Here is a 19,062-nt window from a genome sequence, read left to right as displayed (position 1 = left end):
TTCAAAGTCTTAGTTTTTTCTTCAAGATTTACTTACGCAAAAGAAAAAAAACTCATATAAATCTATGATTTGATGCACTATCCCTATGAAGTAGATCTTACTTAACTCCTTTTGATAAAAAATACAGAACAGAGAAAGTTGAAGACTTATCTTAAATCTCACAAAATATGAAATAATCAGAATGGGATTTTAGGGTTTTAGGTTTTCTTTCCTGATTCATTATTGTGAGCCTTTACTGTGGTTCTTGTTTATGGAGAAATTGAAAAGTAAACAGGTTTAGGGTCTTATGGAGTGTATGAATTTTTTTCAGACCATAGGAGATGCACATTTCCAGTTTCTGTTATCGTGTTTGTTTAACATTTCTCTGTGAATCAGCAAGGCTTGTTTTGTCTCGTCTTAGCCAAATCAAATATGAACCTTCTACTTTTCCATTTGTGTTTGAAATTATAGTGAAAGTACTTATATTATAGTGTTTATTGAAGTGAAAACTTCTATATGATTGTATAAATGCTTAATAGACTTGAAATAAAAACTGTCAAATTCAAGAATATTTGGAAAGATGGCATGCCTCTTCCGTACCATGGATTTATGGCATATTTTGGGGGAGGGCCAAATTTTTTAATTTAGTTCCATAGTAATGAATTTGTTAAGATTTTTAAGATTTCTCAATTACTGTTATATAAGATATATGAGAAGCACTTCTTGAAAAACAGTATGTGAAAGTCAACAAGAAAAAAAGGTTATTTTATTATACTGTGCCTCTGATTTCAATTTCCTTTTTATCTCTTTGTTTTTATTTTTTTATGAATTTTAGAGGGCTGCTGAAGTATCAAACTAATTTAGATACCCACCCTCCTGGCTGCATTAATCTTAATGGAACCCACTACCAGAATACTCATTTACCAGAGCATCTCTCAGAACATTTTCATGAATCTTTTCCTGGAGGATTTTCAAAGCCTGATGAACTTACCCAGAACACATTTGTGAAGATTTGTATGGAGGAGCCCAGGTTCCAAGCTAATTTTCCGCAGGTCAGATTAGTCCTGTGTCTTTACTAATCTCTGCAAAGTCCATGTTCCCATAAAAAATTGATCAACATTGCATTTAAACATGTTTTTGAAGGTAATAAAGCAATTATTCCTGCAGAAGAGAATGTTTCGGGCTGTTTCAGTAGCAAATTAGTATGTGTTATTACATAATAGCCAACCTACCGTTCAATGAGATAGACCTATGATATTACAGAATATAGAAGATTCCTGTTTAACTCATCATATGATCTTTGCAAATTGTGGCACTGGTGCTTGCCATAAGAAAGGAGGCAAAGATACATTCCTTATGCACTGAGAAAAGTAAGTTGAATAAGAAAAATAATAGTGAAAAAACTAGTATTACTAATAATTATTACAGTATAGTGTAATATTATGTATAATATTATAAACACTAAGCTGTAAAATAAATTTATTGAATGCTTAGTATCATCTGCTAGGGGCTGTGCTAAAATATATTGCATGCTTTTTTAATATTCACAATAACTCTTTGAAGCAATTACCATCATCCTTAATTTTCTGATGAGGAAATTATGGTATAATATTATTATGGTACAATATTATGTATAATATTATAAATACTGAGTTGTAAAATCAGTTTATTGAATGCTTGATATTATCTGCTTGGGCTGTGCTAAAATACATTATATGTACTTTTTTAATATTCACAATAACTCTTTGAAGCAATTATTGTCAGCCTTAATTTTCTGATGAAATGGTGGCTTAAATATGTAAATATACTCTGACCAACCTCTATAAACTAACATGTAGGAGAAGAAGAATACAAAACCAAATTATCTTGCTCTTAGGAAACTTCTTCCCCAAATAGCCAACTAGTAGTTTGGTAAGAGTCATAATCTTCCCCTGTAGCCGTGGGAGCTGCCCACGTGGATATTACACCCTGTATTCTGTGTCTGTACCAAATGCAAGTCGGGAAATAGTGAAATTGAATGTCTGTTTTAAGAAGAAAGGGGAGTCAAAAGATAGTGATTTGTAGATGCCTTTGGAATGAGTGTGTTAGTCTTGTTTTCTTATTAATAACAATCCTCTAAATTTCTTTTAAGCTTTACAATCTTCAGAGCTTTTCTGGCTTCACACAATGCTTTCTGTTAGGGAAGGCAGGTATTGTGAGTTCCATTTTACTTGCGTGATGCGCAAAGGCTAAGCGATTGTCCCAAAGTTGCAGAGCTTGTCCTGTGATGCTTACTCTGCACACAGTTCCTAACTGTTGGGTTGGCCAAAAAGTTCATTTGGGTTTTTCTATAAGATGGGAATGCAAAAATCTGAATAAACTTTTTGACCAACCCAATAAATGTGAGGAAGCAGGCATGATCTGCATGGAAGGAAGAAGGACCTTCTGGAATAACTCTATAGATTAGGTTTTAAAAGGTGACCATGAAAATACATTTGGGTTGGGGGCCTCCAAGTTTTGAGGGAGATAAAGTCTGTAGCTGTAGGAGAAAGGTTGACCGCACAGGCTATGCAGTTATCCTGGGATCAGGGTTATGCCTCCAGCAAAATTGTCATGGTTTCCAAATTCTAAATAGTATCTTCTGTTCATATTATGTAAAAGTAAATTGTGAACACATGTGGTATGCCCATATTTAAAAATATGTACATATACATATTTTACATTGGTTATACATTTTGTATATTATGTATGCATATTGTGTGCATTAAAAATACCTAGGGTTCTCATTTTTTTTTAAACAAATATTTGACTGGTACATTTTTTACTAAAATACTCCAGATTTACTTGAGCTTTTACTTCTCTTTCTTCTTCCTTTAGAGAAAGATATTGTATATATACAACATATATTTCTTGTGGGCCCAGAAGGATATATGAAACAATAAACCACCTGTTAATGGTAGTTATACCCTTGATAGTGGCAAGATAATTTGGTTTTGTATTCTTCTTCTCCTACATGTTAGTTTATAGAGGTTGGTCAGAGTATATTTACATATTTAAGCCACAATTTCCTCATTAGAAAATTAAAGCTGACAATAATTGCTTCAAAGAGTTATTGTGAATATTAAAAAAAATGCATATAATGTATTTTAGCACAGCCCCAAGCAGATAATATCAAGCATTCAATAAACTGATTTTACAACTCAGTATTTATAATATTATAGGATAGGGTAGGGTCCTGACATTACTTTCCCTTCTGTTTTATACTTTACTCTTGTTTCAGTAAGTTGCAGTGAGCATCTGTAGCTTTTTACTCATTTTTCTTTGCACTTTGTTATTTCAAATACAGATTAAATTATCATTGCTATATTATTACTGTAATGTGTCAAATAAGCAGTGAGGGAGGATATAAAGAGTCCTATAACACAAGTATTTCTTAAAGTGTATTTCAAAAATTCTCCATTAGACCTGGCTTTGGATTTCTGGACCTTTGTGCCTATATTGTGCTGAAAGGCTTTACAGGTGTATCCGGAGCAACAAGCCAGTCACCATCATCTCAGTCACAAGTCATCCGTCAGATGTCGTGGAAATCCGAATGGTCAAAGAAAATTTTAAAGCAAGACCTGGCCAGGTGAGTCAGTGTCCAGCAACTTTTAAAATACCCTTATTCTGTTTTTTCAAAATTAGCATTATTAAGATATTTGAACTTCTTTCTTGGTCATTTAAAAGTTGTTTGTTGTTTTTTAGTACATTATTCTACATTGTCCCAGTGTGTCTGCATTAGAAAACCATCCATTTACTCTCACAATGGTAAGAAACTTGTTTTTGGATTTTCTAATGTTTCGAATGAAATGCATCTTTCTCTTTGTGCGTGTGTGCACTCCACCTCATTCTAAAAATCATTCAAGGCTGCCACAATATCCTGAATGTTTAAGTAAACCATCTTTTTACAAGAAATATAATTACCTAGACAGAAACTTTGTAACTATTAATTATTTTCTAAAAATTTAAACTTCAGGAAATATTATGTTTAATTTATAAAATATTTTTGATTCAAAATGCAGAAAATTTCCTGAATATTTAGACTCTTCTTTTTATAAAATATGTACCAAAGTATAAAATGTGCATGATTTTCTTTAGAGAAATTAAATTTAAGGAACTAGAGTACTGTGGGTTGAGATGGAAGCATAAGAAAATGTTTAGAAAAGAAAAAGCTCAGTGTAATTGGCATCTAGGCTGTGTATGGAGAAGGAAAAGAAAAATAAAGTCAGAAAAATAAAATAGAACAAATAATGCGGGGAAATCTAGCTAAATCATGGTATCATCAAATATTGTTAGCCCATTTCCTAATATTATTTTTTGCCTTATACAAATGGCATGAGCCCATTATGAAAAAAGTAAATAATTCAGAAGCATATAGGATCACATCATGACTTTTCCTCATTACCCCTCTCCCAAGTCCTGTTCTTAAGTTTGACAAAGTCTTACAGATATTTTCTTACATTCTTGGGCATATATGGGTGTCTGCCATTCATTTGCTGGATCCTTTGTTTTAAAGTTATCTTTTTTACTCACCAATAGGTCATGGACAACTTTCCATGTTACTGTATTTGTAAATGCCTCATTATTTTTAATCACTGTATGTCACGGCAGAAACACAGTGTAATTTATTTAGTATTTTCCATTGATGATGGAAGTTAGGATTTTATTCAGTTTCTAACAAAAGTAACTGAGACAGGGACCACATGTTTACATGTTAGAATTGAACAAATTATGGGGGGAGGTCCAGAAAAACAGCGTGTTGACATGCTAAAGTTTAGAGATGGAGTTCTGCTGGAATTGGCTGTGCTGTTTGCAGATCACTTCAGTCATGTCCAACTCTTTGTGACCCCATGGACTGTAGCCCTCCAGGCCCCTCTGTCCATGGGATTTTCCAGGCAAGAATACTGGAGTAGGTTACCATGCCCTCTCCAGGAGATCTACCCGACCCAGGATAGAACCCATGTCTCTTATGTCTCCTACATTGGCAGACAGTTCTTTTATCACTAGCATGACCTGGAAAACCCCTATTGGAACCGATGTTAAATGTGATGTATTATTCAAGTTGAAAACTTGGAAACCTTTGCCAAGTTACTTCATCTTTTTTGTACATTCATTTCTTAGTATAATATTATTATAAAAACAGTAGCTATTCACACACACCTTATGAGTTCAGATGAACTGCTACAAATAAAGCATGTAGAACACAATCTGGAATGTGAAAATTATCAAGCATATGTCAATTTATGTTAGCAAGTCTTATAATTTTTATTTGCAGTGTGAATTTGCCCCTTGAGAGCATGTAATTGTGAAGATGGCTAGGCCAGAAATATTTGTATTTAAGGAATAACACAAACCAAGAGAAAGTGTCAAATGTTTAAAGAAAAAGCAGGAGTTATTTATCCAATCCCTTATGATTATACAGTGGAGATGAAGAGTAGATTCAAGGGATTAGATGTGGTAGACAGCGTCTGAAGAACTGTGCATGAAAGTTCATACTATTGAACAGGAACCAGTGACTAAAACCATCCCAAAGAAAAAGAAATGCAAAAAGACAAAGTGGTTGTCTGAGGAGGCTTAACAAACAGCTGAGGAAAGAAGAGAAGTAAAAGGCAAGGAAGTAAAGGAAAAGTATACCAAACTGAAAACAGAGTCCCAGAGAATAGAAGGAGAGATAAGAAAGCCTTCTTACATGAACAAAGAAATAGAGGAAAACAACAGAATGGGAAAGACTTTCTCTTTTAGAGATCTCTTCTAGAAAACTAGAGATATCAAGGGAACATTTCATGCAAGGATGGGCATGATAAAGGACAGAAATGATAAGGCCCTAACAGAAGCAAAAGGTATTAAGTAGAGGTGACAAGAGTACACAGGAGAACTATACAGAAAGGTCTTAATGACCTGGATAACCATGATGGTGTGATCACTCACCTAGAACCTTACATCCTGGAGTGTGAAGGCAAGTGGAGCTTAGGAAGCATTACTGTGCGTGAAGCTAGGGAAGTAATAGAATTCCAGATGAGCTATTTGAAATCCTAAAAGATGATGCTGTTAAAGTGCTGCACTTGATATGTCAGCAAATGTGGAAAACTCACCAGTGGCCACAGGACTGGAAAAGGTCAGTTTTCATTCCAGTTCTAAAGAAGAGCACTGCCAAAGAATGTTAAAACTATAATACTATACTCTATCAATTACCAAATCGCGTTCAAGGACAGAAGAGCCTGGAGGGCTACAGTCCATAGGTCCACAAAGAATTGGACAAGACTGAGCAACTAACGCTTTCACTTTCTTTCAGCAAGGTAAAGCTCAAAATCCTTGAAGCTAGTCTTAGCAGCATGTGAACTGAGAACTTGCTGGTGTACAAGCTGAGTTTAGAAAACGCAGAGGAACCAGAGTCAAATTGTAAACATTTTTTGGATCACGGAGAAAGGAAAGGAGTTCCAGAAAAACATCTACTTCTGCTTCATTGACAATAGCCTCTGACTGTGTGGATCAGTTAAAACTGAAAAATTTTTAAAGAGATGAGAATGCCAGACCAACTTATCTGTCTCCTGAAAAATCTGTATTCAGTTCAAGAAACAGCAGTTAGAACAGGACATGGAACAACAGACTAGTTCCAAGTTGGGAAAGAGTACATCAAGACTGTATATTGTCACCCTGTTTATTTAACTTATATTCAGAGTACATCATGAAAATAATTGGACTGGATGAGTCACACGCTGGAATCAAGATTGCTGGGAGAAATGTCAACAACCTCAGATATGATACCACTCTAATGGCAGAAAATGAAGAGAAACTGAAGAGCCCCTTGATGAGTGAGAAACAGGAGAGTTGGCTTAAAATTCAACATTTGAAAAATGAAGATCTTGGCATCTGGTCCCATCACTTCATGGCAAGTAGAAGGGGGAAAAGTAGAAACAGTGACAGATTTTCTTTTGTTGATCTCCAAAATCATTGCCAATGGTGACTGCAGCCATGAAATTGAAAAGGAACTTTCTCTTTGGAAGAAAAGCTATGACAAACCTAGACAGCATATTAAAAAGCAGAGACATCACTTTGCTGACAAAGGTCCACATAGTCAAAGCTATGGTTTTTCCAGTAGACATGTATAGATGTGAGAGCTGGACCACATAGAAGACTGAGCACTGAAGAATTGATGCCTAACTGTGGTACTAGAAAAGACTCTTGAGAGTCCCTTGGACAGCAGGGAAATCAAACCAGTCCGTCCTAAAGGAAATCAGTCCTGAATATTCGTTGAAATATTCATTCACCTGAACCTGAAACTTCAATACTTTGGCCACTTGTTGTGAATAACTGACTCATTGGAAAAGACCCCAACACTGGGAAAGATTGAAGGTGGGAGGAGAAGAAGGCGGCAGAGGATAAGATGGTTAGGTATCACCACCAACTCAATGTATATGAATTTGAGCAAACTCTGGGAGATAGTGAAGGATGAGGAAGCCTTGAAATCCTAAGGTGTAGAAATATGACTAAAAGGTTCAAAGTTTTGTTGTTATTGTTCAGCTGCTCAGTCCTGTCTGACTCTTTCTGACCCCATGGACTAGAGCTTGCCAGGCTCCTATATCCAGGGGATTTCCCAGACAAGAATATTGGAGTGGGTTACCATTTCCTTCTCCATCAGAGTGTGTTAAATGAGGCGAAAAGGGTGGATGCCTGGGATTCTGTATCCATCATAGTTTTTCTTCTCTCTTACTTTCTTCAATTAAGACAAGATTTTTCCTTATTCTTTCTGCTGCTTCTAGGACGCTTCTTTGGTTCTCTTAAAGGAACGTGGTTCTCTGAAGATTCCCTAAGAAAAACAAGGGAAAAATGACCTAAAATAGTTTGGAAAATAGTGCTTACTATAAATCACTTAAAAATTCACTATGTCTTTTACCCCGTTAATGGTTTATCAAACATTCTTTAACAAATAGTCCCATTAAATTTTACTCATCCATTTTTTAAACCCATTTTTACTTTCTCACTCTAAGTTCTTTGTCTAAACTAATCTCTTTGCCCTGGGAACCAGTTAATGTGTCTTCCATTTATTCACACCCCAAATACCACACATTCTCTTGACCTTTTCCTCTTATAAGACACTGCATATTCTCTTCAGCAATTAGTGCCATTAAATTACTTGTTTAATGCCTGTTTCTCAGGTGGTAAAGAATCTGCCTGCAAGGCAGGAGACCCAAGTTCAATCCCTGGGTTAGGAAGATCCCCTGGAGAAGGGTGTGGGAACCAACAACAATATTCTTGCCTGGAGAATCCCTCAGACAGAGGACTCTGGCAAGCTACTACCATGGGGTAGCAAAGAATCGGACACAACTGAATGACTAACATTTCCTCCTAGACCGTAAGATTCAGGAGCCCTTTGAAGGATACATTCATAGTTCAGTGTCTGGTACACAGAGTAATACAATATGTATCTGTTGAAAGAGTGAAAAACACTTAATATATAATCAGTGTTTGGGACTTACCTTGAGAAATAGTTAAAAGATGGATTATCTTTTCCTCCCGTCTCTTACTTGAAAGATAAAGGCAGAGAAAAGAAAAAGAGGAATTAAGGAGAAACATATTGAAAAGCAGAGACATTACTTTGCCAACAAAGGTCCATCTAGTCAAGGCTATGGTTTTTCCAGTGGTCATGTATGGATGTGAGAGTTGGACTGTCAAGAAAGCTGGGCACCAAAGAATTGATGCTTTTGAACTGTGGTGTTGGAGAAGACTCTTGAGAGTCCCTTGGACTACAAGGAGATCCAACCAGTCCATTCTAAAGGAGATCAGCCCTGGATATTCCTTGGAAGGAATGATCCTAAAGCTGAAACTTCAGTACTTTGGCCACCTCATGCGAAGAGTTGACTCATTGGAAAAGACTCTGAAGCTGGGAGGGATTGGGGGCAGGAGGAGAAGGGGACGACAGAGGATGAGATGGCTGGATGGCATCACTGACTCGATGGACGTGAGTCTGAGTGAACTCGGGGAGTTGGTGATGTACAGGGAGGCCTGGCGTGCTGCGATTCATGGGGTCACAAAGAGTCGGACACGACTGAGCAACTGAACTGAACTGAACTCAAGGAGAAGCAAGAAATGCTTTGGCTGACATGACTGTCAGTCAAAGAGCCAGCTTCCAGTCAGATTCTGAGTCTAATCTTTAAGGTCATGATGACTATCTTTAGCTATGAAAAGGAGCAGGACTTGTGACAAAGGTGGCTGGGGAAGAACCACTAAAGTCAAGTGCAAACCATTTCCTGAGAACGTCTGGTCAGAGCCAGCAGGTCATTTTTCACTTCTACTGCCCCATTCCCAGGGCTACCAATGGAAAATTACTTGTTCCTAATTTCTGTTGGTAATTTGACATTTTGAACTGTGGTGCTGGAGAAGACTTTTGAGAGTCCCTTGGACAGCAAGGAGATCAAACTGGTCAGTCCTAAAGGAAATCAAACTTGAATATTCACTGGAAAGACTGATGCTAAAGGCAGAGCTCCAATACTTTGGCCACCTGATGAGATGAGCTGACTCATTGGAAAAGACCCTGATGCTTGGAAAGACTGAAGGCAGAAGGGGGCGACAGAGGATGAGAAGGTTGGATGGCTTACCAACTCAGTGAACATCACTTTGAGCAAACTCTAGGAGATGCTGAAGGACAGGGAAGCCTGGTGTGCTGCAGTCCATGGTGTCACAGAGAATTGCACATGACTGAGCAACTAAACAACATTTGCCAAATGCTCTCAGTATTTTTAGGTTTGCCTTGGAACCTGTAGGTCAAAATAGATCTTGTCTTTGCAAGTGTATGTTTTATATTCACACCCATCCTTGTTTTAAACATCGTTTTTTTAATATGTTTTGATTATGCCCTATTAAACATCAATTTAAGGTTTCATTGTTTTAAAAATAATTAAGTCTCATAGATATTTTAAATTGCAATGATAGTTGGCTTCCAAAAGAATTTTCAAGGCAAAGGAAGATTCTTTTCATCAGACCATCTGTGTACGATGCATTTTGTGTAGGCTTAGGAAACGACTTATAGCCCTCTCAGATTTGGGGTTTTGCTAGCTGGCTCACTCATACCATCCCCTAAGGGAGTTTCTGTTTTCATAAAAAAGAAAAGCAGTGAATCATGTTGCTGCCTGGAAATGAATTTGAGTAAAGCAAAAACATTTCTGGGCTAAATTTTACATTATGCTATTATGTTAATTTACTGTCTTTTCCTGCCATTTCCTTCTTTTGTACAATTACTTCTGTTTGGCACTTACATGTAAAATGAATGCTTTTCAAGCATTTTCTCTGGCTAGTTCCTTTATGGGTCCCTTTGAAATAAAACAAAACAAAACAAAGTGACTTCCCATATGCCAAACCCCACTAAAATTTTATACACATCTTGTCTTTGTCAAGGATAACAGTACCTACTAATTAAATGCCTAAGAGGTTCCTTCTTAAACTTTACAAATATTACATTATTTAATTTTACAATTCCAAAGATGTGTATTATTAACTCTGTATGATGCAGAAAATAATGTGACTCGAAGACATTAAGTAATATAATTGATTAGTGAGACAGGCAAGACAGAAACACAGACCTGCCTGTCTGAAAGGTGTTGTCAGCTATTCCACCCTGGCTGGCTCCTGCCTCACTCCTGACCATGTTCAGTGCATTCCTATTTCTAAAAATCCTGTTGCTTTAGGACATACATGTTGGAGTCAACAAAAAATAATTATTGTTGTAAAGAGAAATTTACTGAAACTATAAAAATGTATTTTCAGGAGAATTATGCAATTGAAAGTTTTATATTGTCTACACTACTCAGCTCTTCTAATATTGTGGAAAGTTGAAAGTCAAGTAAATTCCCCTGCTAGAAAAGTCTAATACTTACTTTAATATAGTGTGCCAATATAAGGAAAATTTAAATATATAAAATATACATTGGTCACAAATTCAAGTTGCTTGAATTTCATCTAATTTTTAAAATGGAGATTCAGTTCAGTTCAGTTTAGTTGTTCAGTCATGTAGGACTCTTAGCGACCCCATGGACTGCAGCATGCAGGCATCCCTGTCCATCACCAACTCCTGGAACCTACTCAAACTCATGTCCATTGTGTCAGTGATGCCATCAAACAATCTCATTCTCTGTCATCCCCTTCTCCTCCTGCCTTCAATCTTTCCCAGCATCAGGGTCTTTTCCAGTGTGTCATTTCTTCACATCAAGTGGCCAAAGTATTGGAGTTTAAGTTTCAACATCGGTTATTCCAATGAATATTCGGGACTGATTTCCTTTAGGATGGACTGGTTGGATCTCCTTGCAGTCCAAGGAACTGTCAAGAGTCTTCTCCAACACCACAGTTTAAAAGCATCAATCCTTTGGCACTCTATTTATAGTTCAACTCTCCCATCCATAAATGACTACTGGAAAAACCATAGCTTGGACTAGATGGATCTTTGTTGGCAAAGTAATGTCTCTGCTTTTTAATATGCTTTCTAGGTTGGTGGTAGTTTTTCTTCCAAGGAGCAAGTGTCTTTTAATTTCATGTCTGCAGTCACACAATCTACAGTGATTTTGGAGCCCCCCAAAATAAAGTCTGTCACTGTTTCCATTGTTTCCCCTTCTATTTACCATGAAGTGATGGGACTAGATGCCATGATCTTAGTTTTCTGAATGTTGAGTTTTAAGTCAACATTTTCACTCTCCTCTTGCACTTTCATCAAGAGACTCTTTAGTTCTTCTCCACTTTCTGCCATAAGGGTGATGTCATCTGTATCTGAGATTATTGATGTTTTTCCCAGCAATCTTGATTCCAGCTTACGCTTCATCCATCATTTCTCATGATGTACTCTGCATATAAGTTAAATAAGCAAGGTGACAGTAGACAGCCTTGATGTACTCCTTTCCCAATTTGGAACAGTCTGTTGTTCCATGTCCAGTTATACCTGTTGCTTTTCTACCTGCATACAGATTTCTGAGGAGGCAGGTCAGGTGGTCTGGTATTCTCATCTCTTTAAGAATTTTCCACAGTTTGTTGTGATCCACACAGTCAAAGGCTTTGCATTGGTCAATAAAGCAAAAGTAGATGTTTTCCTCAAACTCTTTTGCTTTTTCAGTGATCAGCGGATGTTGAAATTTGATCTCTGGTTCCTCTGGGTTTTCTAAATCCAGCTTGAACATCTGGAAGTTCAAAGTTCATATACTGTTGAAGCCTAGCTTGGAGAATTTTGAGCATTACTTTACTAGCGTGTGAGATAAGTGCAATTGTGCAGTAGTTTGAGCATTCTTTGGCATTGCCTTTCTTTGGGATTGGAATGAAAACTGACCTTTTCCAGTCCTGTGGCCACTGCTGAGTTTTCCAAATTTGCTGGCATATTGAGTGCAGCACTTTCACAGCATCATCTTTCAGGATTTGAAATAGCTCAACTGGAATTCCATCAACGTCCACTAGCTTTGTTCGTAGTGATGCTTTCTAAGGCCCACTTGACTTCACATTCCAGGATGTCTGGCTCTAGATGAGTGATGACACCATCGTGATTATCTGGGTCGTGAAGATCTTTTTTGTACAGTTCTTCTGTGTATTCTTGACACCTCTTCTTAATATCTTCTGCTTTTGTTAGGTCCATACTATTTCTGTCCTTTATCGAGCTCATCTTTGCATGAAATGTTCCCTTGGTATCTCTAATTTTCTTGAAGAGATCTCTAGTCTTTCCCATTCTGTTGTTTTCCTCTATTTCTTTGCATTGATCCCTAAGGAAGGCTTTCTTATCTCTCCTTGCTATTCTTTGGAACTCTGCATTCAGATGCTTATATCTTTCCTTTTCTCCTTTGCTTTTCACTTCTCTTCTTTTCACAGCTATTTGTAAGGCCTCCCCAGACAGCCATTTTGCTTTTTTTATTTCTTTTCCATGGGAATGGTCTTGATCCCTGTCTCCTGTACAATGTCATGAACCTCCATCCATAGTTCTTCAAGCACTCTTTCTATCAGATCTAATCCCTTGAATCTGTTTGTCTCTTATGCTGTGTAATCGTAAGGGATTTGATTTAGGTCATACCTGAATGGTCCTTTCTTCAATTTAAGTCTGAATTTGGCAATAAGGAGTTCATGATCTGAGCCACAGTCAACTCCTGGTCTTGTTTTTGCTGACTGTATAGAGCTTCTCCATCTTTGGCTGCAAAGAATAAAATCAATCTGATTTCAGCGCTGACCATCTGGTGATGTCCATGTGTAGAGTCTTTTGTGTTGTTGGAAGAGAGTGTTTGCTATTACCAGTGTGTTCCCTTGGCAAAACTGTTAGCCTTTGACCTGCTTCGTTTTGTACTCCAAGGCCAAATTTTCCTGTTACTCCAGTTAACTCTTGGCTTCCTACTTTTGCATTCTAATCCCCTATGATGAAGAGGACATCTTTTTTGGGTGTTAATTCTAGAAGGTTTTGTAGGTCTTCATAGAAATGGAGATTATACTTTTACAACTGAAAATGGGAAAAAGTTTGTACAAAGATAAGGTACAGAAGCACTGTAGTATTTTTCATAATTTCAGTCAAAATAAAGCTAAGTTTTGAGCACTGGTTTAATAGAAACCCAAAGACTGGAGTTTTCATTACTTAAAGTGCTTCATCATTTCTTATACTTGACATTGACTTTGCTACATAAAGAAGGCATGCTAATTTGGTGGGTCTTTTCAGAATGTTGTGATTGTTTCTTGCTATAGCACTTGCCTTCTCTCAGGGTACAACCAGCAGGCACATGTTTGGTGACTAAAGTTGATGGAGATCAGAGGGTGTTGTGTGGACCATAGATTTTGGGATCCTGAACAACTTGGATTAGATCCACCACTTACTAGTACTATGATCTTGGACAAGATAATCAACACATGTATCCTCGTTTACTTCTTTATAAAACATGGATAATAATAATAATGAACTCAGCATTCAAAAAACTAAGATCATGGCATCTAGTCACATCACTTCTTGGCAAATAAATGGGGAAACAATGGAAACAGTGACAGACTTTATTTTCTTGGGCTCCAAAATTACTGCAGACGGTGACTACAGCCAAGAAATTAGAAGACGCTTGCTCCTTGGAAGAAAAGCTATGACAAACCTAGACAGCATATTAAAAAGCACAGACATTACTTTAGCAATAAAGGTCTGTCTAGTCAAAACTATGGTTTTTCCAGTAGTCATTTATGGATGTGAGAGTTGGACCAAAAAAGAAGCTGAGCTCCAAAGAATCGATGCTTTGAACTGTGGTGTTGGAGAAGACTCTTGAGAGTCCTTTGGATTGCTCCAAGATCCAACCAGTCCATCCTGAAGGAAATCAGTCCTGAGTGTTCATTGGAAAGTTCGATGTTGAAGCTGAAACTCCAAGACTTTGGCCACCTGATGGAAGAGCTGACTCATTTGAAGAGATCCTGATGCTCGGAAAGGTTGAAAGTGGGAGGAGAAGAGGACAACAGAGGATGAGATGGTTGGATGACATCACCGACTCAATAGACATGACTATGAGCAAACTCTGGGAGATAGTGAATGACAAGGGAAGCCTGTTCTGCTGCAGTTCATGGGGTCTCAAAGAGTTGGACATTACTGAGTGACTGAACAAGATTGTAGCTCTGAATATGAATTTAAAAGATATAACCAAGTGCTAAGTGTGGTGCTTGATACACAGTAAGGTCTCAGTCAGTTAGAAATTGTTATGATTTTTTTTTTCTGATAATGACTGACCAATCAAAATGGAATTAAACTGAATTTTTTTTTTTTTTTGCTTATTTCTCCATCATGAAATAACTGATTGAGCTGTGATCACAGAATGGTTTAGAAACGGTCATGTGAAGGACTGGTGGTGCCTCTTATGGTTTACTAGCCCTTAGGATTGGATGTTGAGGTTGGGCTTCCAGAAAAACAGATTGAGAGTAGAGATTTGCATGCCAGAAATTTGTCAGGGAGTGTGCTTAGATCAAGAGCTTCCTAGGTGGCGCTAGTAGTAAAGATCCTGCCTGGCAATGCAGGAGGCATAAGACAAATGGGTTCTATCCTTGGGTCAGGAAGATTCCCTGAAGGAGGGCATGCCAAGCCACTCCAGTATTCTTGCCTGGAAAATCCCATGAACAGAGGAGCCTGTTGGGCTACAATCCTTGGGGTTGCAAAGATTTGGACATGACTTGGGTGACTTAGTGTGCCCGCACACACAGGCACAGGTCCACATGTGGTAAGGAGTGAGGGACAGATGAGGCAAGATAAAAGTTCAGGCCACAGAGGCCTCAGCAGGTCACACAGGAGCTCTGGGAGGAAAATGATAGTCCTGAACTGTCCTTTCTTGAAGTCAGGAGGACAAATCCTTATACTCCCAAATTACAGTCCTTGGATTTGATGCTTAGACATGGGTGGAGAAGCTTTCTGCTGTGAATGGTGATTCCTCGGGAGAGTCTCAGAAGTGAACTCAGCAGGCAACACTTTTTAGCAGCTAGGAGATAGGGGAGATGAGAGTTTTAATGCTGAAAACTGGCCAAAGGGAGGAGGGAGGAGGACCTGAACAGTTTCCACTATACATGACACTTAGATGTTGTTATTGTTCAAGTGCCAAGTCTGTACAACTCTCTGCAACCCCATGTACTGCAGCACGTCAGGCCTCCCCATCCCTCACCATCTCTCAGGGTTTGCCCATGCCCATGTCCATTGAGTCGGTGATGCCATCCAACCACCTCATCCTCTGTCACCCTCTTCTCCTCTGCCTTCAGTCTTTCCCTTTGTGAGGGTCTTATCCAATGAATTGGATCTTCACATCAGGTGGCCAAAGTATTGGAGCAATGCAGGAGACCCACATTTGATCCCTGGGTCGGGAAGATCCTCTGAAGAAGGAAATGGCAACCCACTTCAGTATTCTTGTCTGGAGAATTCCATGGACAGAGGATCCTGGCGGGCTACAGTCCATAGGGTCGCAAAGAGTTAGACACAACTGAGTGACTAGCAGATAGATATATTTAAATTTATGTATGTATATATGTTTTTATGTTTTTATAACTATAAATATGTAAAAGATGTATTAAAATATACCTTTTGTGAGATAATTCTATTTTCAAAACTTAAACTTGAGACACATATAAATTCTAGTTTATCGAAAGTTCTTGAACTTTAAAAATGTGTAGTCCAAACAGCAGATTTACTTGTTTCTTTGGCTGCTGTGGGGGAAGGAGGTACCTAAAGCATAAATTATTTAAAGGATCAAAGAAACCAAAGTAACACAGTTGATGACAAAGTTGAAGTCAAAATTCAAGTTTTCTGGTTCTTCTCCATCTTTCAGTCTTTATTGGCTTAAAATCTTGGGTAGAATTCTCATTTTATTTTTGACTAAGTAGTTGATCTCTTAAGTGTTTTCTAGCTGTTCTCTGTAATTACCAAAGTTGGGATTTTCTACCAAAACAAATGCATTAAGGAATGCTCTCATCTAATTTGAAGCATAAATCAGAGATAGTTTTAAAAAAGCCAGAACTTAAGAAAGCATGAAACCTATTGCTTACTACTGAGTGTAATATCTCTTAGTATTTAACTGAGGTAGATATTAATTATTATTAATTTTATGTAAATCTCAAATAATACATAACATGATTTTTATTGTAGTAATTGATTAAAGTTTTCATAATATCTCTATATCCTTTCATTATTGTTTTTATCCAAAATTAGGCATGTGCTTTCCTGACATCTGTATTCTAAGTTGTATGATTCATTATTTTTAAGCTTGGATAACCTGATTTCACATATTTTTCCATGAGTCACAGGAAAGTCTAGTTGTTAGTCTGTTATTGTCTGTACTTTTACATAGCATGCCTGCATATCCCATCATTTTTCTACTTTTTGTTTTTCATCGTTCATCCAGTCATTTGGGTTTAGTCTTTCCCATTTTCAGTGAAAACCAGACAAGAGTGGCCATGGATTTCTTAAGACTGGCAAAGTATTTTTTTTTTTAATTATTTATTTAATTCCATGGATTTAAATAAAACCAGAACGTCTCCATCGGTTGTTTTGATCTTGGGTCTTGGTCTCATCTATTTGACTCTTAAAAATTGCTTTTCTCTAGGGTTTAACAAATCTTTTTCTTAGATACATTAGAAACTCAGCTGAGATAGATGATAGATAAGCAAGGCAACAGTGTGTCTTAAACATAGAGCAGGCCCGGTGATAGGAATCGCTCCAGAATGTCACTAAGTGTTCAGGAAACTTAACAGGGTATCTGAATTCTCTGAAAAGTTGACATTATCTAATTGTTCTAGTTTGACTTTTTCCCTGGAGAAAATATTCTTTCGGTGCTTGATATGAGCCTACATGATATATGAACTCAAATAGGTCAGTGTATTCAGAGCAAACCTGTTGTTTAATATTAAACTTGATCTATTCAATTGGTATTTTTGAATGCTTCCTTTTACTTAGGTACCAAAGAGAAAATGATCAGTAAGATCCTTTCTTGACTTCAGATCTCTGTTCAGCTACTGCCCCATTTCTCACTTCTTTAATTCTTCTCCTCTTATTCCTTCTAAATCCACCAACTTTTGCCCATACCACTCTACTTAAACATTTTTGAGGTCAACAGTGCCCATGTTATTTCTAGGTCCAAGGGTCATTTCCCAGTCCTTAATTGGATTGACCTTTCAGCACCATTTGGCCCAGCTGATCACTTCTTTATTGACACACTGCTTTCATTTTGCTTCCAGGATATTCACTCACCTGGTTGGTGTCCTCGGTTTCTGGGTACTTTTACTCAGTTGTGTGTTTTTTTTTTTTTTTTTTTTTTTTGCTGTTCCTCATCATCCCATGACCTGTAAATATAAGAACACTCCAGTGTCCATTCCTTGAATTTCTTTTCCTCTCCAGCTAGATTCATTTATTTAATGGTCTTATCTAATCTTGATGTATCTGTACACTATCATCTTCCAAATTTATGTCTCCAGCCCAGGCCCCACCTCTGAAATTCAAGAACCCATATTCAGTTGTCTACAAGGAACTTCCACTTGGGTGTCTAACAGACATCATAAATTAACATTTCTAAAATTGAACAATCTTTACCTGTCTTCTCCTACTTCAGTTAATACCAGCTCAGTTGTCCAGGTTGCTCAAGTTGAAAATCTGGACATTGTTCTTGACTTTTGTCATTTTTTTTAAAAAAACATAGTCAACAATCCACCCACAGATTTTCTTGGTTCTACCTCCGAAGTATATTCCCCATTTCTGTGGCTGTCACCCAGGTCCTGTCTACGACTCTCTCAATAGCCTCCTGGTGACTCTCCATCCATCTGCCTTACTCACCTACCATTTAATCTTAACGAGCCACCAGGGTGATCATTTTGAAGTGAAAACCAGATCATGTCATTTTTCTGTTCAAACACCAGGCAGTTCTCACCTTGAGTTATAGTTGATATCTGTTGACTTGTATCTGTGTGTGTGTGTGTGTGTGGTGTGTGTGTGTGTGTGTGTGTGTGTGTGTGTGTGTGTCTGAGTGAGTTGGGGAGGTCAGAGATCAGTGTGTCTGGAATACACTAAGACAAAGGAAAGATGGTAGGAGATAAGGTCAGAGAAATCATGAGGAGTCAGATCTGGTAGGTTTATATAACACTGCAAGGGCTTTTGCTTTTACTTTGAGAGAGGAAGGAGCCATTGGAGGTCTCTGGGTGGAGGAAGGACATCATCTGGCTTACTTTTTAACAGGGTCACTCCGGCTGCGGTGTTAAGATGAAGGGAGAAAGGAGCAGAGCAGAGGACAGGTTGGGAGGCTGCTGAGGTCATCCAACCAGGGTGTGATGATGCTCAGAGTGGAGCTGGTGGCAGTTCCTGCTATATTTGAAAGTTAGAGTTAGCAGGATTTCTCGTTAGATTGGGTATATGAAGGACTAGAAGAGTTAAGGTTTTGTTTGGTTTGGTTTGGTCTGAGCAACTGGAGCTGCATTAACTAAGATAGGAAGGGCTGTGGAGAGAGCAGGTCATGATGAGGATTTGTCGAGCTCAGTCTGGGAGGTGTAAATGTGAAACGGCACTTAGGCTACTTGTATTAAATCTTTCCTGTGCAGGTTGTTCCTGCATCCTGAGCCCTTTTAGGCCCT

The 19,062-nt window shown here is 37.8% G+C and overlaps 1 protein-coding gene across 5 annotated transcripts in view; it reads left to right on the top strand.

The window, feature by feature from the left end:
* NOX4 (NADPH oxidase 4) overlaps positions 1-19,062 on the top strand; it is a 190,041-nt gene that overhangs the window by 74,998 nt on the left and 95,981 nt on the right. For all 5 annotated transcript variants that reach the window (XR_008714693.1, XM_055581577.1, XM_055581578.1 and 2 more), the window contains 3 exons: positions 815-1,031; positions 3,422-3,586; positions 3,703-3,765. Coding sequence is in view for 4 of the 5 variants with exons in the window: in XM_055581577.1 (XP_055437552.1) it covers positions 815-1,031; positions 3,422-3,586; positions 3,703-3,765 (445 nt within the window). In the remaining variant the exon portion in view is untranslated. The remainder of the gene's footprint in view (positions 1-814; positions 1,032-3,421; positions 3,587-3,702; positions 3,766-19,062) is intronic.

This window comes from Bubalus kerabau, chromosome 5 (assembly GCF_029407905.1).
Source record: "Bubalus kerabau isolate K-KA32 ecotype Philippines breed swamp buffalo chromosome 5, PCC_UOA_SB_1v2, whole genome shotgun sequence".
Lineage (NCBI taxonomy): Eukaryota > Metazoa > Chordata > Mammalia > Artiodactyla > Bovidae > Bubalus > Bubalus kerabau.
Note: the sequence above shows the minus strand (reverse complement) of the source record. Positions and strands in the feature narration are given on the sequence as shown.